The sequence below is a fragment of the Pimephales promelas genome, chromosome 14 (assembly GCF_988280905.1).
Source record: "Pimephales promelas chromosome 14, fPimPro1.hap1.1, whole genome shotgun sequence".
Taxonomy (NCBI): Eukaryota; Metazoa; Chordata; class Actinopteri; order Cypriniformes; family Leuciscidae; genus Pimephales; species Pimephales promelas.
Genome location: NC_142782.1, coordinates 6,471,281 through 6,491,628, shown reverse-complemented (window position 1 = coordinate 6,491,628; position 20,348 = coordinate 6,471,281). Strand labels below are relative to the sequence as shown.

Here is a 20,348-nt window from a genome sequence, read left to right as displayed (position 1 = left end):
TTCACAACTTGTTGCCATGACTTGACAAAAAGTTGTCATTTTCCCCTATACCATCACACATAGCCTATTTTAGTTTCAACACTAGTTTCCCATATGGAAATGTATTCTATCTCATTATATTTTCAGTATATTCCCATTTATGCATAATTTTACTTTTTATTAATTTCTTTCTTCTACTGAACACAGAAGAAGATATTTTGAAAAATGTTGGTAACAGTGTGTAGCTACACCATTGACCTCCATTGTATTTTTTCTTTTTTTTTTTCTTCTTCTTCTTCTATAGAAGTCAATGGGGTCCATCAACTGTTTGGTTACTAACATTTTTCAAAATATCTTCCTTCGAGTTCAGCAGAAGAAAGAAACAACTTGAGGGTGAGTAAAACAATTATTTTCATTTTTAAGTGAACTATTCTTTTAAAGGAATAGTTCACTTTAAAAAAAAAAAACTTTTGCTGATAATTTACTCACCCTCATGTCATCCAAGATATCCATATCATTCTTTCTTCAGTCGAAAAGAAATTAAGATTTTTTGTTGAAAACATTCCAGGATTTTTCTCCATATAATCCACTTTACTGGTAACAGTTCAAGGTTCAAAAGACAGTTTCAGTGCAAACTGCAAACTGTTCAAAGGGCTTTAGACAATTCCAAATGATGAATAAGGGTCTTATCAAGCGAAACGATCAGTCATTAAAAAAAAATAACAACAAAGTTTAAGTTTTATAAGCTAAAATGGTCGCCTTGCTCTGTTCTGTGATGCGCGTTCGTGACTCCTGTTCGAACTCATTCATCAAAATGAACAAATCTTTTCCCGAGTCAATTCGTTCATTTCGTTCGTTGAATGAACCAAATGACTCGGAAAAAGATTTGTTCATTTGATAAACGAGTTCGAACAGGAGAGTCATGAACGCGCATCACAGTCACAGAACAGAGCAAGGTGACCATTTGAGCTTATAAAACTATAAAACTTTCAAATGGCCAATCGTTTCGCTATAAGACCCTTATTCATCGTCTGGTGTCATTTAAAGCCCTTTGAACAGTTTGCAGTGCACTGAAACTGTCTTTTGGACCTTGAACCGTTTGGTTACCAGTAAAGTAGGCTACATAAGTTAGGCCTATGGAGAAAAATCCTGGAAAATCCTTTTAATGCTTAATTTCTTTTCGACTGAAGAAAGAAAGAGACATCTTGGACACATGGGGGTGAGTAAATTATCAGCAAAAGTTTTTTTTTATAATTGAACTACTCCTGTCAATGGCGTTATTTTGCGTTTGATTCGACAGGTGGCGCGAATTTCTGCAGCTCTTACGGATGTGACGACGGTCACTGAACCAGAGAATAAGAAAAAGACTTCCGGCCCGCTGGTCCCTTCGATGCTGCAGTATCTGACCCAGGATCAGCTCCACTCCCTTACATTCTCTTTATGGTTGTGGGGTATCGTTCAAATAAAACTGATTCAGCAACAGACTTATAGTGAACAGTCTATTTCACCTTGACACCAACTATGGCGTCGGCTACGAAAATTATCCAGAGACTGAGGAATTATTTGTCAGGGGTGAGATGATGATTATGATGATGATGATGATGATGATTTTATCGTATATCAGTCATGCACTGTTCGACGTACTGTATGACAACGGGTAACGTTAGAAAGAAACACGTCCGTGTGTGTATTTGCTTGCTTGTCTCTTGAGTTGGTAACCAGAGGCTACAGAAACTTCACATTATAATTCTTGACTTAAGGTTTAAAAAGATATATTTCCTCATGGAAATTATCAGCACCGTTACAGATTCTGAGATGTGATTCTGTAATACAGCCACAGCCATTTTCATGTCTAGATAATATTTTGTTAAGTAAGTTAGGCTACATTGACTTTTCTCGTTCCTTAACAGCAAGATCTCCAATCAAAACTGCAACTTCGGTACAACGAAATTGCAAAGAGGTAACGTTAGATATATTATTTGCATATTTCACATAATACTTTGGGGTCTTGAAATGGATTATCAGTAGAACTCATTCATCAACATTAGTTCATAATAACAATAATACATTTATTTATAGAACGGTATCAATCAAAGTGCTTTACAAAAAGAATATAGTTAAAATTCAAACAATAGAGCAAAAAAAGTTAATGCATTACATAAACAAACAATGAGCAATTATACATTTGTTACAGTATTTATTTGCAGTTCAAATGCAGTCGTTCATTGTTTGTTTCTGTTAGTTCAACTTCACAGTGCATTTACTAATGTTAACAAATACAACTTTTGATTTTAATAATGTTAGTACATGCTGATATTAACATTAAGTAAGATCAATAAATGCTGTAGAAGTATTGTTAATTCTTAGTTCATGTTAACTAAAGTAGTTTACTCTAAACGAAACCTTATTGTAAAGTCTTACCGGATTATCTAACTGAAACCAACGTAATGCATTTTATTATATTAATATTTATAATCTTTTATGAATGGGTAGTTAACAGATTTAGGTAGAGATGTTAAGTATTTGTATAAATACAAAAATAAAATAAAAATGTTGTCTTCATTTCAATGGTTCTGCAGTGAAACAAATAAATTGAGTTTCTTTGCTGTCTAGAATATAAAGACTGTCCTTTTTCTTTGAAGACAGTAAAGTTATTGTCATGTGAACTCCCCAATACATTAATGTATTTATATTTACTTTAACCCTCTGATTATCTTCGGGGTCTTTTTAACCCGCAAATGACTTTTACTCAAATTTGTTTTTTAAAAATTCTCTTTGTCCAAATGGTATGAAAAGTTTCTATGGCTCTAAACAATTTATAGAAAAGAAAATGGGAATGATATCTGTTTTTATGTTAGCGTGAAAAAAAATAGTGACACTAGTTTGTCTTCGGGGTCCCTGAAGACCCTGCATAGTAAATATACAAAATTCATCATCAAAGTCACAAAAATGCAGATCACATAAAAGAAATAAACAGAAATAAAGTTGCACGCTTTCGACAATGCAAAAAACATCCACAATGCGTACAAACACACACACACTCTCACACAGGAATACATTTGTAAGGCTATACTATGCATACTGCCTGCAGTGCACTGTAAACGAGACTGTATATGAGATGAGACCACCAATTATTGTTCCTAGTTGTTTTTTTTTTTGTGAACTACATTTTTTTTACTGCTCTATTTGATCATTTGTTATTGCTGTTCAGTTCATTGCATTTTAATGTTCATGTCATGTATTTTTACTCAATATGTAATATAAATGTTCATTTCTTTTCTGTTGCAGTTAGTAACTGAACTGAAATTGATTAAAATTGTAGAATAATATTAAAAACAGATGACTGAAATAAATGATCAAATCTAAAGACTACAACATTTCTCTTCGTAACATCTTGGTTTGATTCTAATCTTAATGTAACATTATTGAAAAATTTTGTCAGTACAGAAAATGCTGAACTTTTAACAAAAAACATTTTTTTTTTTGTTATAATCGGGATTTTATAATATTTACATATGAATCCAACAGGAAAAACTTGAGAAAATATATGGCAAATAGGCAGCATAGTGGAGCTCCAAGTCATCTAGTGGTTAAAGTGATTAGTGATTATTATTATTATTATTTTTCTAAACTGCATTTTCCAAAAAAGGGCCAAAAATCTTACATTAAACCATGTAAAATTATACATGTTATCTCCATGAATGAAAGTTAGAATTCTTGGTCTTTTTATTGCGAATTTTACATAAAATGCTGTTTTTTTGGTAAAATGCCTATTTAAATAAATAAATATTTATTTATTTATAGAAATTTAAAAGATATCATAAATCCTTAAAAAACTGCACAAATGTTGAGTAAAAACATTAATAAACCGAGTAAAATTACATTTGAAAGAAAAAAAAACCCTTTTATTCTGTTACAAAATTAAATGTTATTGTCTGGGGTTCCTGGAGAGACCCTAAAGATAACTAGTGTAGACACAAATGAAGATAATCAGAGGGTTAATAACCTTATTTTCAAAATGAGTTGATGACAGTAAGTGCAATCATTAATCCATGGTTAATATTTATCAATTTCATTAATGGTAGGACTCAGCCACCTCCCAAACTGCCTGTTGGACCCAGCCATAAATTTGCAAATAACTACTACTGTCAGAGAGATGGACGCAGAGAGTCTATTCCACCAACTGTGATCATGTCTTCCCAGAAGGCCCTAACAGCTGGAACTGGAAGGTGGGTTGGCATGGCATTGCTTAAAGGGATAGTTCACTTTGAAATTAATGTTTGGTATGTTTTAGCTTACCTCAAGGGAATCCAAGATTTAGGTGTCTTTGTTTCCGCTGTAGTTTCAATTTTGATATTTTTAGGTCAAACCGTTCTTGTCTCAGTCATATAATGGAGGTCTATGGTCACCACCTCAAAGAGCATGCACAGAGAAGTCCAAGTTAAACATGATTTAATGGCTCGTAAATGTAAGTACACATTGATGGCCTAAGACACGAAACGAGCGGTTTGTGTGAGAAAAAGAACAGTATTTATATCGTTTTTACCTCTTGTAACCACAGCCACGTCCAAGTGATCTGAGGGCGCGGGCACTTTGTGGTTGTGGTTACAAGAGGTAAAAATGATATGAATACTGTTCGTTGAAAGAGAGACATATCCGACACCCAATTCAGGTCTTGCAGTCTCTACTAATGAAGTTGTGTCAGGTGTGTTAGATGAGGGAGACATACAAAAAATGTCAGTGCTGGGGTTCCTCCAGGACATGTTTGACCCCTGTGTTAGAGCCCATGCCTCGGTGGGTCAGCGCTGTTTTGGCAACACTCGGAGGACCAACAGCATATTAGGCAGGTGGTCATAATGCTAAAGTTCATCGGTGTATGTAAACATCTGTTATGAAAAACAGCTCACTCAAGACTAGTAAAAAAATAACATGCAATTTTTATGATCCATCTAATTTTCTTTTAATGTTATGAGCATTTTGCATATTCTTCAGGTGGTATGTAAAGTTATGAGCAGAACTGTGTACATCTATAGCACTTTGTCATGGTTTATTTTATACGTGCATTTATTATCCAGGGTATTCATTTACATATTCATATTTTAATGAATTTTACTTTTCTAAATTTCATTTCGATTTTTGGGAAAATGGGGTTTAAATTCTGTCAAATTGTACCTTTCCATAATAATTGTCATGAATCTCTTAATATTTTCTTTTTTTGTTTCACAGTGAGGTTTCTGGAAAACTCAAATTTCCTGTTGTACCCGGCCCCCCGGCGAAGGAACTTCCAGTGAGCGCTGACTAAATAAATGTATAGTGTAAAATATGTGTAACTCTTAATAAAGGATGTGTATATAACAAACATATTTGTTGTACTATTTTTGTTTGTTATGATTTTTATTTATTTATTTCATGTGGTCTTCACAGTTTTACTAGTACTTCATGAATTGATGACCATAAACAAGAAGGTTTTTTTTATTTATTTATATATATTTTTTTATTAAGCTTTCACAATGCAAACCTTGTGACAACCTACTAACAGTGATTGGAGAAGAATGTTTTTAAATATAAAATACAATTTAAAGGGAAAATCAATCTTCCAAGTCACATGTGTATTGAACATATAATCTTAATAAAGTCTATTCACCAATATGTACAGTAATTGTGAAATCATGAGAAATGAAATGAAGTGGAATAAAATTACATTATGTAAAGCACAACATTCATATTGCCCATTATAAATGAATGTGACTGCTCTAGCATGCCCCGTTTATCAAACAATAATAATAATCTTGTCCTAAAAACATTGCCTTACTGTGATTTTATTATATTCATAATATATAGCAAAAATATTAGACAGTATTCACAGAAACATAAATATTTTTTAAGTTTTGATCTAGGTGTTTGAAACTGCTGGAGAAAAAGCTTTTGTGTAAAACGTAATTTTTGTGTTAAAGTCCCCGTGAAATCAAAATTGAACCTATTTACTTTGTTAGCGCATATTACTAGTCTTGTGGTGAACAATTAATCCGTGCAAGTGAATATAAATTAAAAAAATGTTTTACCTTAGTAATCTTTAATCAAAATCTGAAAAGTTACTTCCGGTCTGGAACGGTTTCTTTTTCTGATGACGTAGGTTTCACAGTTTGGGTGGGGAAACGCTTAACCACTCCCCTCAAACCGTTAGTTTGCTATGAGCGAGAGATGGAGAGGAGGAGCGCTAGAGTAAAACCCTGCCCTCTGTTCAATATTCCGTTTCACTTGGAAATACGTCACAGCACTAGAGAAAAATCGTTTGCAACTTCCGGTTCACGGGGACTTTAAATGTAATTGGAATGCATAATACATAATTTTATATAGACAACACAATCAGACTAACACAAACTATTGTAACTTTCAATATCTTTCGAGGACTTATCCAAGTTTCTGAAGGCTTATATTTATCAATGAATTCACGTTTTCAAATCAACTATATATAGTCAAATAAACTAGTTTTAGAAAGCTTCTAGGAGCAGATGTAAACCCAGCTGCTTTTATGTGTGAACACGAGATGGCAGTAACAGCCTAAATAAGGCAGGGTAGTGTTGGTAGTGGTACATAGTGACAGTACTAATAATATTAATTACTACTAATTTATGTAATTTGAACCTTTATTAAAAATGGTCTGGATCTAATTATATTTCAAATTTTTAATTTTTTTGGAACTCTTGAAAAAAAAAAAAGAATAATCCCGAGGTCCAAATGCGATTGAATGCTGGATTCGGCTCTCTGAGTCGTAATTGTCCCTCGGTAGTATCCGTAGAAAGTCCTCTTGTTTGCCGTAGTGACATCATGGGTGAACGTTTTTGAATCGTAAACTCATGTCATGTGTGTGAAAATTGGGAAAGATTAGTTAATATTTTTACAGTCTGGAGTGATATACGCCTGAAAATAGCCATGAACGTCCAGCCTTCAAATCCCAATAACCCGATAGTGTTTTTCGACGTCACCATTGGAGGGCAAGTAAGTTTGAATTTACGTCGTTGTCTTCATTAGCAGATCAGCTAACGTTAATTTACGCTACATTTCTTAGCGCCGGGTTTTAAACATGTCCGCTACCGCTATATATATATATATATATATATATATATATATATATATATATATATATATATATATATATATATATGTATGTATATATAAATACGTCTATGTATATATAAACATATATTATATTATTATTTTTTACTTAGGACGATTACAGAAACATCAATATGACAGCTGAGGATGCTCCTAATTTCTTGACACAAGAACTGATTTTTAGAGCTCATTACATATTATATATGCAATCAAAATGATTGAACCTCCCTGAACGGCAAGACAGTCTGGTTTTGTGAAAAATATTGTTTGAAAAGAATTTAACTGCAGCATCAGTATACCATCATAGAAAGTTTATTTATGTACACATTTGAGTGATTTATTAGAACATGAAGTTAAGTGAAAAAGAAACAAATCAAGTTGGCTCTAAGATTGGCCCCCAAAAGTAAAATTTTGTGGAGAATCCTTTATTCTTTACAACCTCAAATAAATGTTGCCTGGAAGTCCTTCCAAGCTTCTGACCCCTTGGCCTTTCTACTGGAATCTTAGGCAAAAAGCTTCAAGCTCACTGATATTCTTTGGTTTCATGCTGGACTGCTTTCTTCAATTCTTTTTTTTAAGGCGGTTTAAATCTAGAGACTGATCAGGCCACACAAGAACATTCCAAGTCCCATCCCTGAAATATATTTTGGTACATTTGGATGTGTACTTGGGATCATTGTCCTGCTAGAACATCCAGTGAAGCTTCTGTTTATGCACTGAAGGCATCATCTTTGCTAAAATGGCCTGGTACTTCAAATAATGTTGCTGGTCACATGGTGCAGCAAAGCACCTAATAACAAGACTGACCCACCTCCATATTTGACCCTAAAGACGGTGTTCTTTTCATCAGAAACCATAGGCCTACCATTTTTTTTTGGTGCTAGACGTAACTGCTGATCAATGGGTCCAAAAAATGTCAGTTTGGTCTCATCGGTCATCACTCCATAAAATATTCTTCCAGAATTCCACAGGCATATCCAAACCCTTTTGGCATGTTCAAGTCAGCCTTTTGTGTTCTCTTGGTCAAGAGTGGTGTTTGAAGAGGTGTCCGCCGGGCATGAAGTCAATGCTTGTTTAGTGTTCTTGTAGTCTGCCAATGTATGTGCCATTGTTTTGTCTCAAGAGACACACCAGTAATTAGGGATGCACAATATATCGACCACCACCACATATCTACATACATCGGCCTATCCACAAGTTTCCTACGCCCCATGAGGCCTTGCGTCAGGTGGGCGCGATGATATGTCGGCCACCATATCGTAATCGGCTGATATGTTACTTTTTAACGTTATCGTTATCTGCCACATTTGACAATTTGACTAATATATTAAGGCTTTCAAGTATACACAATTATCGGTATCGGCCAATATTTTCATCCCTAAAAAACAGCAATGTTGAATAGAGGTTGAATATGTTTAAGCTGATAATAAATAATGCATTATTTCCTTCAGCTGAGACACTTCAGATGCACAATGTTCGCCATGATGAATCTCAATTGCTTGAAATATGATTGGTATCACTTCAAAAAGGGAAAATGCAGAAATTGCAAAATGTTCTGTCATATAGGCCTAGGCTACATAAAATTAGGGCTTTTAATTGTGAGACTTTTGTTTTTGTAATCAGGCTTTCAAAAATTATCTAAAAATTTGGATTTCGATTTTTCGGACAATATATCGGTTATCGGCTTTCAAATATAAAGAATTATTCGGTATCGGCCAATATTTTCATATCCCTAAAAAACAGCAATGTTGAATAATTATGGCACAGCTAAATTATGAATAATATAGTACATAAATATATAATATTACATTATATTGACATTATCACTTTTAATATGCCACTAAAGTGTTATAATATCTCTGGATCCTTAGAAAAACGAATTTTTACAAATTCTTTTCGGTTGAATAATTTTGATTGGACTCAAACAACAGTATTGTAAAAATGAACAATATGTTGTTTCAATTAAATTGGTACAGTAATTGTTTATGATTGACATCCACTGGCTTATGCTTGTCAGTGAGGTCTAAAACTTGTGGTTAGGACGTTTTATTTAATCAATAGTAATTAAGGGTGGGCAATACCAAGATTTTTATCCTAACGAATAATTTTGAGACTACAGAAGTCATTAAAAGTTGCATTCTCACTTAAATTTGGAGAAACCACTTGAAACATTTGTTGTTGACCTATTTAAATGACTTTTGTTTGATTTGTTTATTGCAAATAGCTGAACATCTGAAAATTTTGCCAATAAACCTGAATTGCAATGGAGTATGAATAATTTCGATTACAACTTTGTCATCTTTCAACAGTAGTTATAAACGGAGTACAGAGGATACTATGTTTATAAATCCATCTATGCACTGTGGATCGCAAGAATGACAAACAATATGCGTTACTCTATACTGCACAAAGCCTGGCTCCAGGCTCCTACTTTCTTCTGCTCAATTTTCATTTTCCTTCAATACTACGTCTAGGATTGTCATGTTTTCTTTGGTTTTCTCAGGTCAATTTTTTAGCAGTCCAATCAGTGAACAGAGGGAGTGGCTGAGAACGATGACGTTGATGTTGTGCGCTAGTTTGAGTGGTTTGAGTAGTCAGCGATTGGTTATGGCAGATCCAGAGGGACTGTGGGCAGATCCTTCAACAGAGTACCCGCCTACAAGGAAGTTAACGCTTGTCAATGGAGCGAGGCCTGACTCTCTGTACAAATGAAATATACAAGAGTCTGGTGGGATCAGGCTACAAAACTCTGATTAGAAATGCCAGATTGTCCTTGCAAAATTGGAATTACATTTAATTATTGGAATTTTTTTTTTTTTTTAGAAATAGCCTTTGTGCACAGCCGGTGCCGCGCGGCCTTGTACTCTTTCAGGCTCATTTGGGTGGTACTGTTCTAGAACATCAGGGTTCCAGACTGCGACCATTTTTTGAGAATGTGCGAGTTAAAAATTTTTGTGGTCGCATATGTGCGAGTGGACAGACTGATCTCATGAAGTAGCGTGTGTATGACACGCCAATTCGTATTTCCATTTTTGGCGTGCTATCAAGACGCATAATCGCTTTTCACCGTGTTTATGAACGCCGTTGACTTAACATTATTACTGTATATATAAATGTATAACTTACCTCAACCCCATCCCTAAACCTAACCGTCACTGGGGTTAATGGTATTTATGACTGTTCCCTTACCATCCTAGGAAAAAAAAAAGATCGCTCCCCAGATGTAGATCTACATTTTGCTTCGTTTCGCGCGGACATTTGACGGCGTGTACAGACACACGGAATCACTCGGACGTTAATGGCGTAGACATACACACATACACGTGGATACACGTGGATGGCTCAAAATGCATAGAGATAACACGCCACTTGACTCGAAAGTGGCGTGTATGTTTACGCAAAAGTCATGATGTCATGTTGGAGTGGACGCTTGCGCAACAGAATGCCATTGTATCAGCTGCTGCAGCCTGTAACTTATGTTCAAAATGAACGAGTAGGCTACATCATGAATCCATTTTCCAAACCGTGTTTTTGACTTATCCTGAATCACTACAGTATGCCTATAATAAGTGTTTATATTCAGACTATTTTATCCCGGGGTCGACTCGGATGCGGAATTGCCGAGACCGGATGCGGTTATTGCCGTTATGCCTAGCCACACGCTCACACTGTTCTTGTTTTGTTTAAACATTATGGACCAGGACAAGTAAATATTCTTTAAAATCTAAAAAAACTGAAGCAAAACAAAATTTATTCTTTATTTCGATTCAAACAAAAAAATATTTATTTTTGTCTAACAAAAAACAAATCTCCAGTGAGGCACATACAATGCAAGTAAATAGGGCCAATCAGTTAATGTTAAAATACTCATGATTTCAAAAGTATATGTAAACAATAAAACAATATTATTTTAGTGTGAATAAAAGTTATATCTGATTTTACAACTTTATTGCCATGGAAAGTACTACAAAACACACACTTAAAAAATAATGTCAGTTTTATATATATATATATATATATATATATATATATATATATATATATATATATATATATATATATATATATATATAACCAAAAGCTTTACATTCCTTCATTTCAACCCTCCATAAAAAAATAAAAATAAAAAAAAGTTTAAAATAATGGACTTTTGTTGCTAAGGGACATTTAACATGTTTTTACACATTGCAGCCCAGTTAACTGTAGTGTGATGTATTCGTGGAAAACAGGCATACCCAGATAAGAAAGGAGGTGAAAAAAGAAAGAAGGGTTGATATATTCCAAAATAAAATGGAAAGATTAATGTCCACAATGTTGTAACTTGCATGAAATCTTGACATTTTTCCAAAAAATTTACGTTCTATAACTCCAAATCTTAAAGTAACCTTGCTGTCTACAGTATCAGCATCCTTTTCCATTTACATTAACATGTTGCTAATATAACGAACACGAAGTCGGTGGTTTTCAATCCTGCTCCTGGGGACCCACCTCTGCACATTTTCTATGTCTTTACTCCTTTATTTAATACACACTGCAAAACCCAACAAGAAAAGGTAACTTAATCCATTTGAGGAAACTAATGGGCTATATGCATGCATAAGTTCCGCATTTGACGTAAGGATGCTCGTCCATTTCCGGTTGTGTAGATTAAAGCGGAGGAAAACCGGAGAAAACGGGATTATGGCAGAGTCTTCAATATTTACTGTCCTCCCGTCTTTGAAACGAAACGTACATACGTTTAGATGTAATTTTATATATAGTTATGTTTATTTAATATAATTTTAAAAAGAAGCATAAACACAACGAGGGGTGTCTGTTTTATCTGTTTTTGTGACTAACGTTTCATTAGTATAACCATGGAGTATAAAATTCAATATAAGTTCTCGGTATTGCATTGGACTCTATGATCGGCGGAAGTTATCGAGCATCCCTAATGCTTCACCGGAAATAACGCCGTGCATAGAGCCCATTGCCCAAACTAATATTTATGAGTACTGTGAACTTATTCAATTTGAGTCAACTATTAAACTATACTTCTAAAGAATCAGATTCTTTAATTTAACTCAACTCTTTTACTGTTAACTGCTATTAGCAATAGCACAAATACAACTGCATGTACTAAAGTAATTAGCATAGATTGTGCTGAATTGCATAGCCGTTGCTTTATAAATAAAACGACATATAGACTTAATGTTATTTGGCCAATCCTCGTTCTAACTTTAGGCTCTACTCTTCAGCACAATGGTACCCCCCAAAAATTCCCGAGCATTAAACACTAACAGATCACCTCCTGTATAAATCCTGAGCAAAAACACATAATATAACACTTTAATTTATTTATATTTACTCTCTTTTAACACTCAGAAAAATAGCATGATAGAAACTCTCCTGATAGACAAATCTCCTGTACCTCTTTCCGTTTGAGTTCTGCTGCTTATAATAATCATTTATATATTGAGTTTATGTAACTTTTCAAACACTGCCAAACAACAGTTGAAAGTAAAACTCTGTTGATAACCAGTTGGGCGGTTACATTTTTTTGAATTTTAACAACACGTTGTTGTGAGAGTGATTTATGTGTTTAAAGAGCTTGAAACTTGTTAGACTAGATCTCTTGAAAATATGTAAAGTGGGCTTGTGAACAATTACTCTTGTAGGCAGCTTTGTGTCCACTGTCCACAGTTGTTGTTTCTTTGCTCAAGTGCCAGTAGCTGTTCCAAATACAAGTGTCATCTGGGAGTTTGCTGTAAGGTCCAATCCTGTCACTTCTGAACCAAAAGGCAATGCCAACCAGTGCACTGTTGGCACAGGCTATCCACAGAAGGTTGACACTGGCATAAGATGGCACCATAAAACCCACCAAGTAACATGTCAAACACATCAACAGGTAGGGCATCCAGTTCACAGCAAAACCTAGAGTCAGACTGACAAAGAGACGAGGGGAACTTTCTTGAATTTCTGATTTTCCATGTTCCCCAAAATGAATATGAGTGTAGTCTTGATGAGGAACGAACTTTGTGTTTGTCAGCTCTGCCAATGTATTGGCTCTTCTGATCCAACCGATCAGTTTCTTAAAATCAAGTAGAAGTATGAGACCCACTGCAATAGATATCTGCATACTAAATTGATTAACTACGTTAGATCCGAAAACGGGACACACCAGGACAGTCGACGTGTCCTTGTAAATCTCTTTAGGTTGTGCGTCTGTGTAGTGGTAGGTGAAAACAAAGGCTGATGCCCACATAAACACAACCGTAATGCAGTAACCAACAAGCCTGCTCCGAGAGCTACGGTTAACGTCTAGGTTTGGGTAGCTGGCGTAGTCAAACGCCCCAGCGATGAGAATGAGTAGAGGAAGCAGGGCGTAGATGGCCGATCCATGAGCCAGGATGAAGCACATGGAGGTAGAGGTGGATAGGTGTTCTTTAAAGAGCCATGCGCCGAAGACCGCACAGACCAACAGCACGTCTGCCACGTATATTGAGACACTGCAGAGCCCCAGGAGTGACTTGAGAATGTTATGCCTCCAGAAACACAAAACAAATGTGTTCAAAGCTACTTTGGTGCACAGAATTAACAGGTACTGCAGGGTCTCATCATGGGGAAAGTTCTCATTCATCCTCTTTGACAAGATGACAGCCATCATCGCCGATGAGTTCATATTACACATTTGGTCGGTTCACCCTGAAAACACAAAATAATCAAATGAATGGTCAAAGTTAAAGGGTTAGTTCACCCCAAAATGAAAATTAAGTCATTAATTACTCACCCCCATGCTGTACCAACCCCGTAAGACCTTCGTTCATCTTCGGAACACAAAGAAAGATATTTTTGATTGAATCTGAGAGCTGGATCAGTCCTATATAGACTGCCTAAGGGACTGGCTCTTGACGGCCCATAAAGTCATTAAAGAAAAGGTTTAAATATTCCATGTGCCTACAGCGGCTCAATTATAAGTTTATCAAGCGACGAGACTACTTTTTGTGCGAAAAAAACATAAATAATGACTTTATTCCACTATTCCATTACTTCCTTATGGGCGCATGCGCGAGAACTGAGACGAGGACGTTCTCATTCGACTACTTCTTGTTACCGGCTGCTTACCACTTAGGAGTTTTACCGCCCCCTACCGTATAAGATGATGTGCTGATATAGCTGGAAGCGCAAAACTTTCTGTTTACAAGCAGAGGAAGATGCGCGCTGTACATACGCTTTTCAATTTGCGTATTTTCCGCTCTATAAGGTGCACTTAAAAGCCTTTAATCTTCTCAAAAAACGACAGTGTTCCTTATAATCCGGAGCGCCTTATATATGGATCATCATTTTATACGGTAGGTGGCGGTAAAACTCCTAAGCGGTGAGCAGGCGGTAACAAGAAGTAGACGAATGAGAACGTCCTCGTCTCAGTTCTCGCGCATGCGCCCATAAGAAAGTAATGGAATAGTGGAATAAAGTCGTTATTTATGTTTTTTTCGCACAAAAAGTAGTCTCGTCGCTTGATAAACTTATAATTGAGCCGCTGTAGGCACATGGAATATTTAAACCTTTTCTTTAATGACTTTATGGGCCGTCAAGAGCCAGTCCCTTAGGCAGTCTATATAGGACTGATCCAGCTCTCAGATTCAATCAAAAATATCTTTATTTGTGTTCCGAAGATGAACGAAGGTCTTACGGGGTTGTAACAGCATGGGGGTGAGTACTTAATGAATTAATTTTTATTTTTGGGTGAACTAACCCTTTAATAAAACAGATCTCCCTTAAGCCTAGTTCACACTACATGATTTTAAGCCCGTTGAGCTCGCCGAGAGGTCAGGGTGTTCTCGTGTGCAAATCGCAGGGATTAGCAGGCAATGAGCGCTTGCCAATCTGTTGAAACAGCCAACAACGCATCAAAAACGCGCGCACACCCTAGACTGTAAAAAAAGATGGACGACGCCCCTTCGCTCTTTTCCATCAGAGAACTGAAGCCGCCAGTGACTCGAAATGGCGCTGACATCTTGGAACTTGAGTCTGCACACGTTTTCGGGACCAGACATTCACAGTCGCGAGCAGGAAGTAAAGCCGCGAAATCAAGGCCTCGCCCTCGTTCTCGCTGAATCAAACGCAAGCACACGACTCGCACTTACATGAAGTGACGTTCTAAGTTGTTGAAAGCGTTTCTTAGGATGCTGACTTTTAGATGGCAGCTATCCTCCGACTCATGTAACATTAGCAACACATTATTAACGTTTGATAATGTAGTCAAGTCAAAAGCGAATCATATTAATTACCGTTATGTGTCTGACGTCGTTGAAAGCGATTCATAAAACACATTACTATTCTGAGACATCGACTTGTAGACGACCCTGCATGAGTGAGTGGATGCGGGCCTCATTTACGTAGTCATGTATATCCACGAGTATTAAATGAAGCAAGGCTGTAGAGTTACATTCAAGCTATTTTATTTCACAGGAAAAAATCCATTTTAATGTTGAGTTTTACGGGATAGAATATTTGACTGCAGGGGGAATTTAAGCTATAGACAGCATGATTGGTATTTGCATCTTGTATGTTTGGTGTACTAGTGAGCAGACATGGAGCTGTTTGTGGTGCTCTCGATAAGAGCATGATCTCTCGATAAGATATGGTCTATGGTTTAAAACAGGCAGCTATAAAACCTTTTTTTGTTAATGTGACATGCTGACGGCAAAAAGTCTGCAATAACACAGGAAAGAACATTGTGAATTGGCCTGACATCACTTGCAGTGTCCAGAAATAGTCAGAGAAGCAAACAGAAATGATTATGAAGAGAAATGATGTCGCTGATAAAAAAAGCTGCAAAAGTATGGAGGCACCAATGCTACTTTTTTCCAAAATGAATCCGATGTATTTTCACTGTTATTTTCACATTTGTAATTTTTAAATATATTGGGTAGAGAATCCAAAAGAATATTAATCATGTTAATTTGTTTAGCAAATATAGGCTATATTTCCTTCAGTTATTTTCATACTAATGAATCCTGCTAAAATGTATTGAATGGGCTTCTGTTATTTTCACTGTTCATTCTATTGCTCTATCAAATTTAATCTTTCATTTACTATACAGTGCATGTTTAGAGCTCCAGCAGGGCTCAGTGCTAAGTGTAGGAGATATTTAATATTCTACAATGTTATTGATATGCCTTAAGGTGGACGATGGCACAATTTTCTTCTAGAAACAAACTTTGTTGTAACATTTTCACAGTGAAGCTTTTTTGAAAAATCTTAATCTATAAATGAAGGTGACTTGACCATAGCACTGCATATTTATCACTGTACAAATTAAATATAGATGGAATTTTGTAAAGTTACAAAAGTTATTTATTTGTCCTTTGGTTGATCTACATTAAAACACAGCAGCAGGTTTAATAGCTGCTGTCCCTTTAAGACCAATCCCATGTATCGCTGTCTTTGTTACACACCAAGAGAGGCATATTTACATAGCAGCCAGCAATCAAGAGCATGCTCTCTCTCCTCTCTTTACAGTCAGTTAACGTTAACAAAGTGGTGGGTTTTCCCATAGGCTTTTGGATTATCTCTAAAAACAAGCTCTCCGACCAACAAAAGTTAAAGAGCCCCTATATCATAGCATTTGAAATGTTCCTATTTTTGTTTTAGGAGTTCCAAAAAACAGTTTAACGTGCATGCAAGGATAAAAAACACTTTATTTGTCTTATAATATGTATTTATTTTTACCTGAATTGCTCAACAACTCCCAAATGATTCGTTCGACGATTCATTTTCCCAAACACCTCCTTTGAGTGACGCGAATCTGCGGCGATTGGTCAAATGACCCAGTCAGTTGTTATTGGTAAACCGTAGGCAGAGACTGTTGACGCCCATAACCAGGATTATAGCTTGTCAAGTGTTGAAAATTGTATACAGTGTTTGAACAAACGTGTCAGAAAAAGTGCACTTTCCACACGGTCCCTTACTCGCGTCTCCGTAAAGAGCGTGCTTTCCCGGCGAAACTCGCATTGCGGGGGCTTTTGAGGGGCAGTGCTTGGTGAATATCAAAAACAAAACTAACTTTACCCTGCTTAGAAGCTGCGCGGAGTGTACACAACACACACAACACAATATAACTATATTGTGCATGTTACAGAAAACATAACGGGAAACATTATTAATATTACTTACAGATTGTGATTCGGAGGAGGACGAACCTGATCCACATACACTGGATTGCGAATACTACTCGTTGCAAATATGAACTGATTCTTCACATGCTCATCCCTGGACAATGGAAACAAGTGGCTGAACTGTCTTTGCAATGTAGAACACAGCGTCTTCTCGACATGATGCGATTCAGCTGAAGTATTTGAATGTGTTCTAGACGTCAATTCAAGTCTACGCGCGCAGTTATTGGGAGCGGCCAATGACCTATCTACGTCACGATGTAACAGCTAATGACTCGTTTGAAAAACAATTAATTTCATAGACTCAGAGCTAGGGTTGGGTATCGAGAATCGAGTGTCGATTGGAACCGGGACTAACTTTTCGTTTTTCCCGGAATCGTTCAAAAGTTAAAATTTCGATTCCTAGTTTCGATATTCACAGTCCGCCGAGCGGAAGAAGAAACCGCTGAACAACACCAACGAAGAAGCGTCTACCAGAAGTGTTGGCATAACCACGCGAGTCGAACATGAGTACCTTACGTCGGCGATCCAAAGTGTGGCTTCACTTTTCTAAAAATAACAAAATCTCGGCAAAATGCAAAATTTGTGACAAAAGGAGTATTTTTACAGAAGGAGTATTTCCTTCAGAAATGATTATTTCCTTCAGAAAGGCCGTTGGTTAGCAAGGTTAGCTAAACTTTTTTGACCCTGCCTCTTAGAAGAATCGGAATCGAGAATCGTTAGGAACCGGAATCGAAACAAGGAATCGGAATCGGAATCAGAATCGTTTAAATTCAAACGATACCCAACCCTACTCAGAGTCGACTCTTACTTTTGAAAGACAATAACTTTATATACGGTGCACTTTCAGTTATAAATCTTTGCGGGATGTTTTCATTCCCTTAGAGCTATATTCCACACTACATGAACAGTCATTTTCAAAAATCCATGATAGGTGCTCTTTAATGATACTTGCACGTTTTGCCCATCAATATAGTTATCACAGATGAAAGCAACTTTTATGAATTTTGAAGCCTAAAAAGGCTAAAGGTAGGCTTTAAACGAACTACACCACGGTCCCACGAATTCAGAAGATGGAACCGGAAGTGCTAAAATGCTAACTGTTCTGTGGTTTGACCTTCAAAGTGATGTCGTTCGACCTTCAAAGTGATGTCATTCCTGCACCACTCTATACATACCGCTTTTTACTTTCTTTGCCATTGACACATCCGACCGAACTACAAACTTTCCGCTGATGTGATGTGTGCTCGACTATATGGGCGTTACTATATTTTGTTTAATATTTCACTAATTAAATGCATTTACTTTATAGAAGCCTTCCTTTTTCCCATTGCATACTCTGTTATCAGTGTTTATTGTGTCTGGACACAAACACTGTTAAGCTGTGTGTTGGTGCATCACTTTCAATATTCAGAATACAGTTATATGGCGTCTTGGTCATCCCAATAAACATTGATAAGAGAGACTGCGCTGGCTAAAACATACCAAAAATGAATTTCAAAGTGAACTATCCTTTAATGAATATGTCAATTTTCCAGCTGATTACAACATGTAAAGTATTTTATGCATCTCATAAGTTATATTAATAACATTTTATATGAACTTTTATTATTTACAAAGAAATATTATTTAATTATATATTATTTTTTATAGTTACAAAATGTCATACAATTTTGATTCTTTGTTAATGATTCAAGGTGGTTATAATAAAGGGTTTCCAATATGTTGGAAATAAGTCCAATATATATAAGTCATGGGCCGCTGTTGGTTGCCACAATCTAAACTTTTATATTAACATTAAATATTAATAACTAGCCTAGTTTCTTAACTTTGAAAGCAGTTTTCCAATGCCTACATGTTTTGAATAGTAAATGTATTGATGTAAATCTTTAAAAAAAAAAAAAACTGGGAAATGTAAATGTTAAACTAGAACACTGCTGTGCTGATGAGTGATATGAAAATGCCTTAGCCTGTGGTCAAACCTGACAAGCAGGATTTTGTGGTCTGCCACTTCAGTTCACAAACGGACAGAGGTAATTCCTTAAAAGAAAAACGTAAAAATGTTTTTAAAAAAGCAGTGTTACTTTCTTCAAGTTTTGCAAATAGCTAGATCTATTCCATGCAGTCATGTGATATAATGACAGCAGTAAATAGTAAATAGAGTTAAATACCTTCTGAAATTGTAGTTGAAGTGATCTTGAAAATCATTCATGAGCTCCATCCTTAGCAAGAGAATCTTTAACTGAGTCTGTTACCTAGTCTTGTTAGGTGAGAAAATGAAATGTCAGAGCACACTCTTTAAACCACACCTATTTACCGGTACATTCATTCTTTCCCTGGACAATTGGCAGTCCTGACTTTCTGAACTTTGAGCAACATGGCAAGTTGTGTTGCCTTTTTTACAGCCCTCATTTCTGGTTTTGCAATCCATCTGAAGATTACCATCTTTAAGTGAGGATTGAGTGTGTTTTTTGGTTTATGCTTTTCTTAATGCTCTATCTATATTATGAAATGACATGTGAGCCGGGAATTAGATAATTGCGTGAGATTGTGCAATTTAAGAAACGCAACTCGTAATGCAACTTGATATCTTTGCGTTTCTGTCGAGACTTAGATTTTCTTCCACGAAAGGGTGGAGACCAGAGCTCGAGGAATTCTTTGAAGGAGATGCATTGTTTTTTTTTAAAACCAATGTTTTAAGGAGGGACCAAAAAGTGCACTAAAAATGTTTTTGTTTTTATTCTTTCTTTCCTTGGCATTTTAATAAAATATGTTGATCCAATTAAAGCATAACACATCAAATGAAAATAGGTAAATGATGATAATATTGCTAAATATTATTTACTTTACCAAACAAAACAGTGAGAATCCAGAAGGTAATTATGGGAAATTAATTTTTAGTTTTGTTAATGTAAATTGAATATATGTATTATATGTATGAAAGTGTTAGCTATCTCGAATCAGTAACACTTTACAATAAGGTTTCATTAGTTAAATACATGAACTAATAATAAACTGCACTTCTACAGCATTGGTTAATTTTAGTTAATATTAATTTCAGCATTTACTAAAATATTCAAATCAAAAGTTTTATTT

The 20,348-nt window shown here is 35.8% G+C and overlaps 3 protein-coding genes across 4 annotated transcripts in view; 2 read left to right on the top strand and 1 right to left on the bottom strand.

Moving 5' to 3' along the window:
• Positions 1 to 1,373: 1,373 nt before the first annotated feature.
• ndufa7 (NADH:ubiquinone oxidoreductase subunit A7) lies at positions 1,374 to 5,340 on the top strand. Of its 2 annotated transcripts, none has more exons than XM_089119342.1 (4): positions 1,374 to 1,551; positions 1,890 to 1,939; positions 4,065 to 4,208; positions 4,343 to 5,239. In XM_089119342.1, exons 1-4 carry the CDS (start codon positions 1,501 to 1,503, stop codon positions 4,422 to 4,424), a joined length of 327 nt encoding a protein of 108 aa, XP_088975468.1. In that variant the 5' UTR covers positions 1,374 to 1,500; the 3' UTR covers positions 4,425 to 5,239. The 2 variants fall into 2 exon arrangements, with proteins under 2 accessions (XP_088975468.1, XP_039538985.1); XM_039683051.2 differs by having other exon boundaries at positions 1,392 to 1,551; positions 5,206 to 5,340.
• A 1,408-nt stretch (positions 5,341 to 6,748) lies between these two features.
• The window catches only part of ppih (peptidylprolyl isomerase H (cyclophilin H)), a 32,363-nt gene continuing 18,763 nt past the window's right edge, over positions 6,749 to 20,348 (top strand). The window contains exon 1 of the mRNA XM_039683058.2: positions 6,749 to 6,978. Coding sequence (XP_039538992.1) covers positions 6,913 to 6,978 — 66 coding nt within the window. The 5' untranslated portion in view covers positions 6,749 to 6,912. The remainder of the gene's footprint in view (positions 6,979 to 20,348) is intronic.
• Positions 12,132 to 19,745, bottom strand: LOC120486895 (putative G protein-coupled receptor 160). The gene is made up of 3 exons (XM_039683055.2): positions 19,424 to 19,745; positions 19,235 to 19,292; positions 12,132 to 13,779 (listed from the first exon to the last, which is right to left on the bottom strand). Exon 3 carries the CDS (start codon positions 13,763 to 13,765, stop codon positions 12,701 to 12,703), a length of 1,065 nt encoding a protein of 354 aa, XP_039538989.2. The 5' UTR covers positions 13,766 to 13,779; positions 19,235 to 19,292; positions 19,424 to 19,745; the 3' UTR covers positions 12,132 to 12,700.

Excerpts from the sequence above, each read along its gene's own strand:
- ndufa7 (XM_089119342.1), top strand. The coding sequence starts at position 1,501 with ATGGCGTCGGCTACGAAAATTATCCAGAGACTGAGGAATTATTTGTCA. Across the intron at positions 1,552-1,889 it reads TGAGGAATTATTTGTCAGGG|CAAGATCTCCAATCAAAACT; the intron begins GTGAGATGATGA and ends GTTCCTTAACAG. Across the intron at positions 1,940-4,064 it reads TACAACGAAATTGCAAAGAG|GACTCAGCCACCTCCCAAAC; the intron begins GTAACGTTAGAT and ends CATTAATGGTAG.
- LOC120486895 (XM_039683055.2), bottom strand. The coding sequence starts at position 13,765 with ATGTGTAATATGAACTCATCGGCGATGATGGCTGTCATCTTGTCAAAG.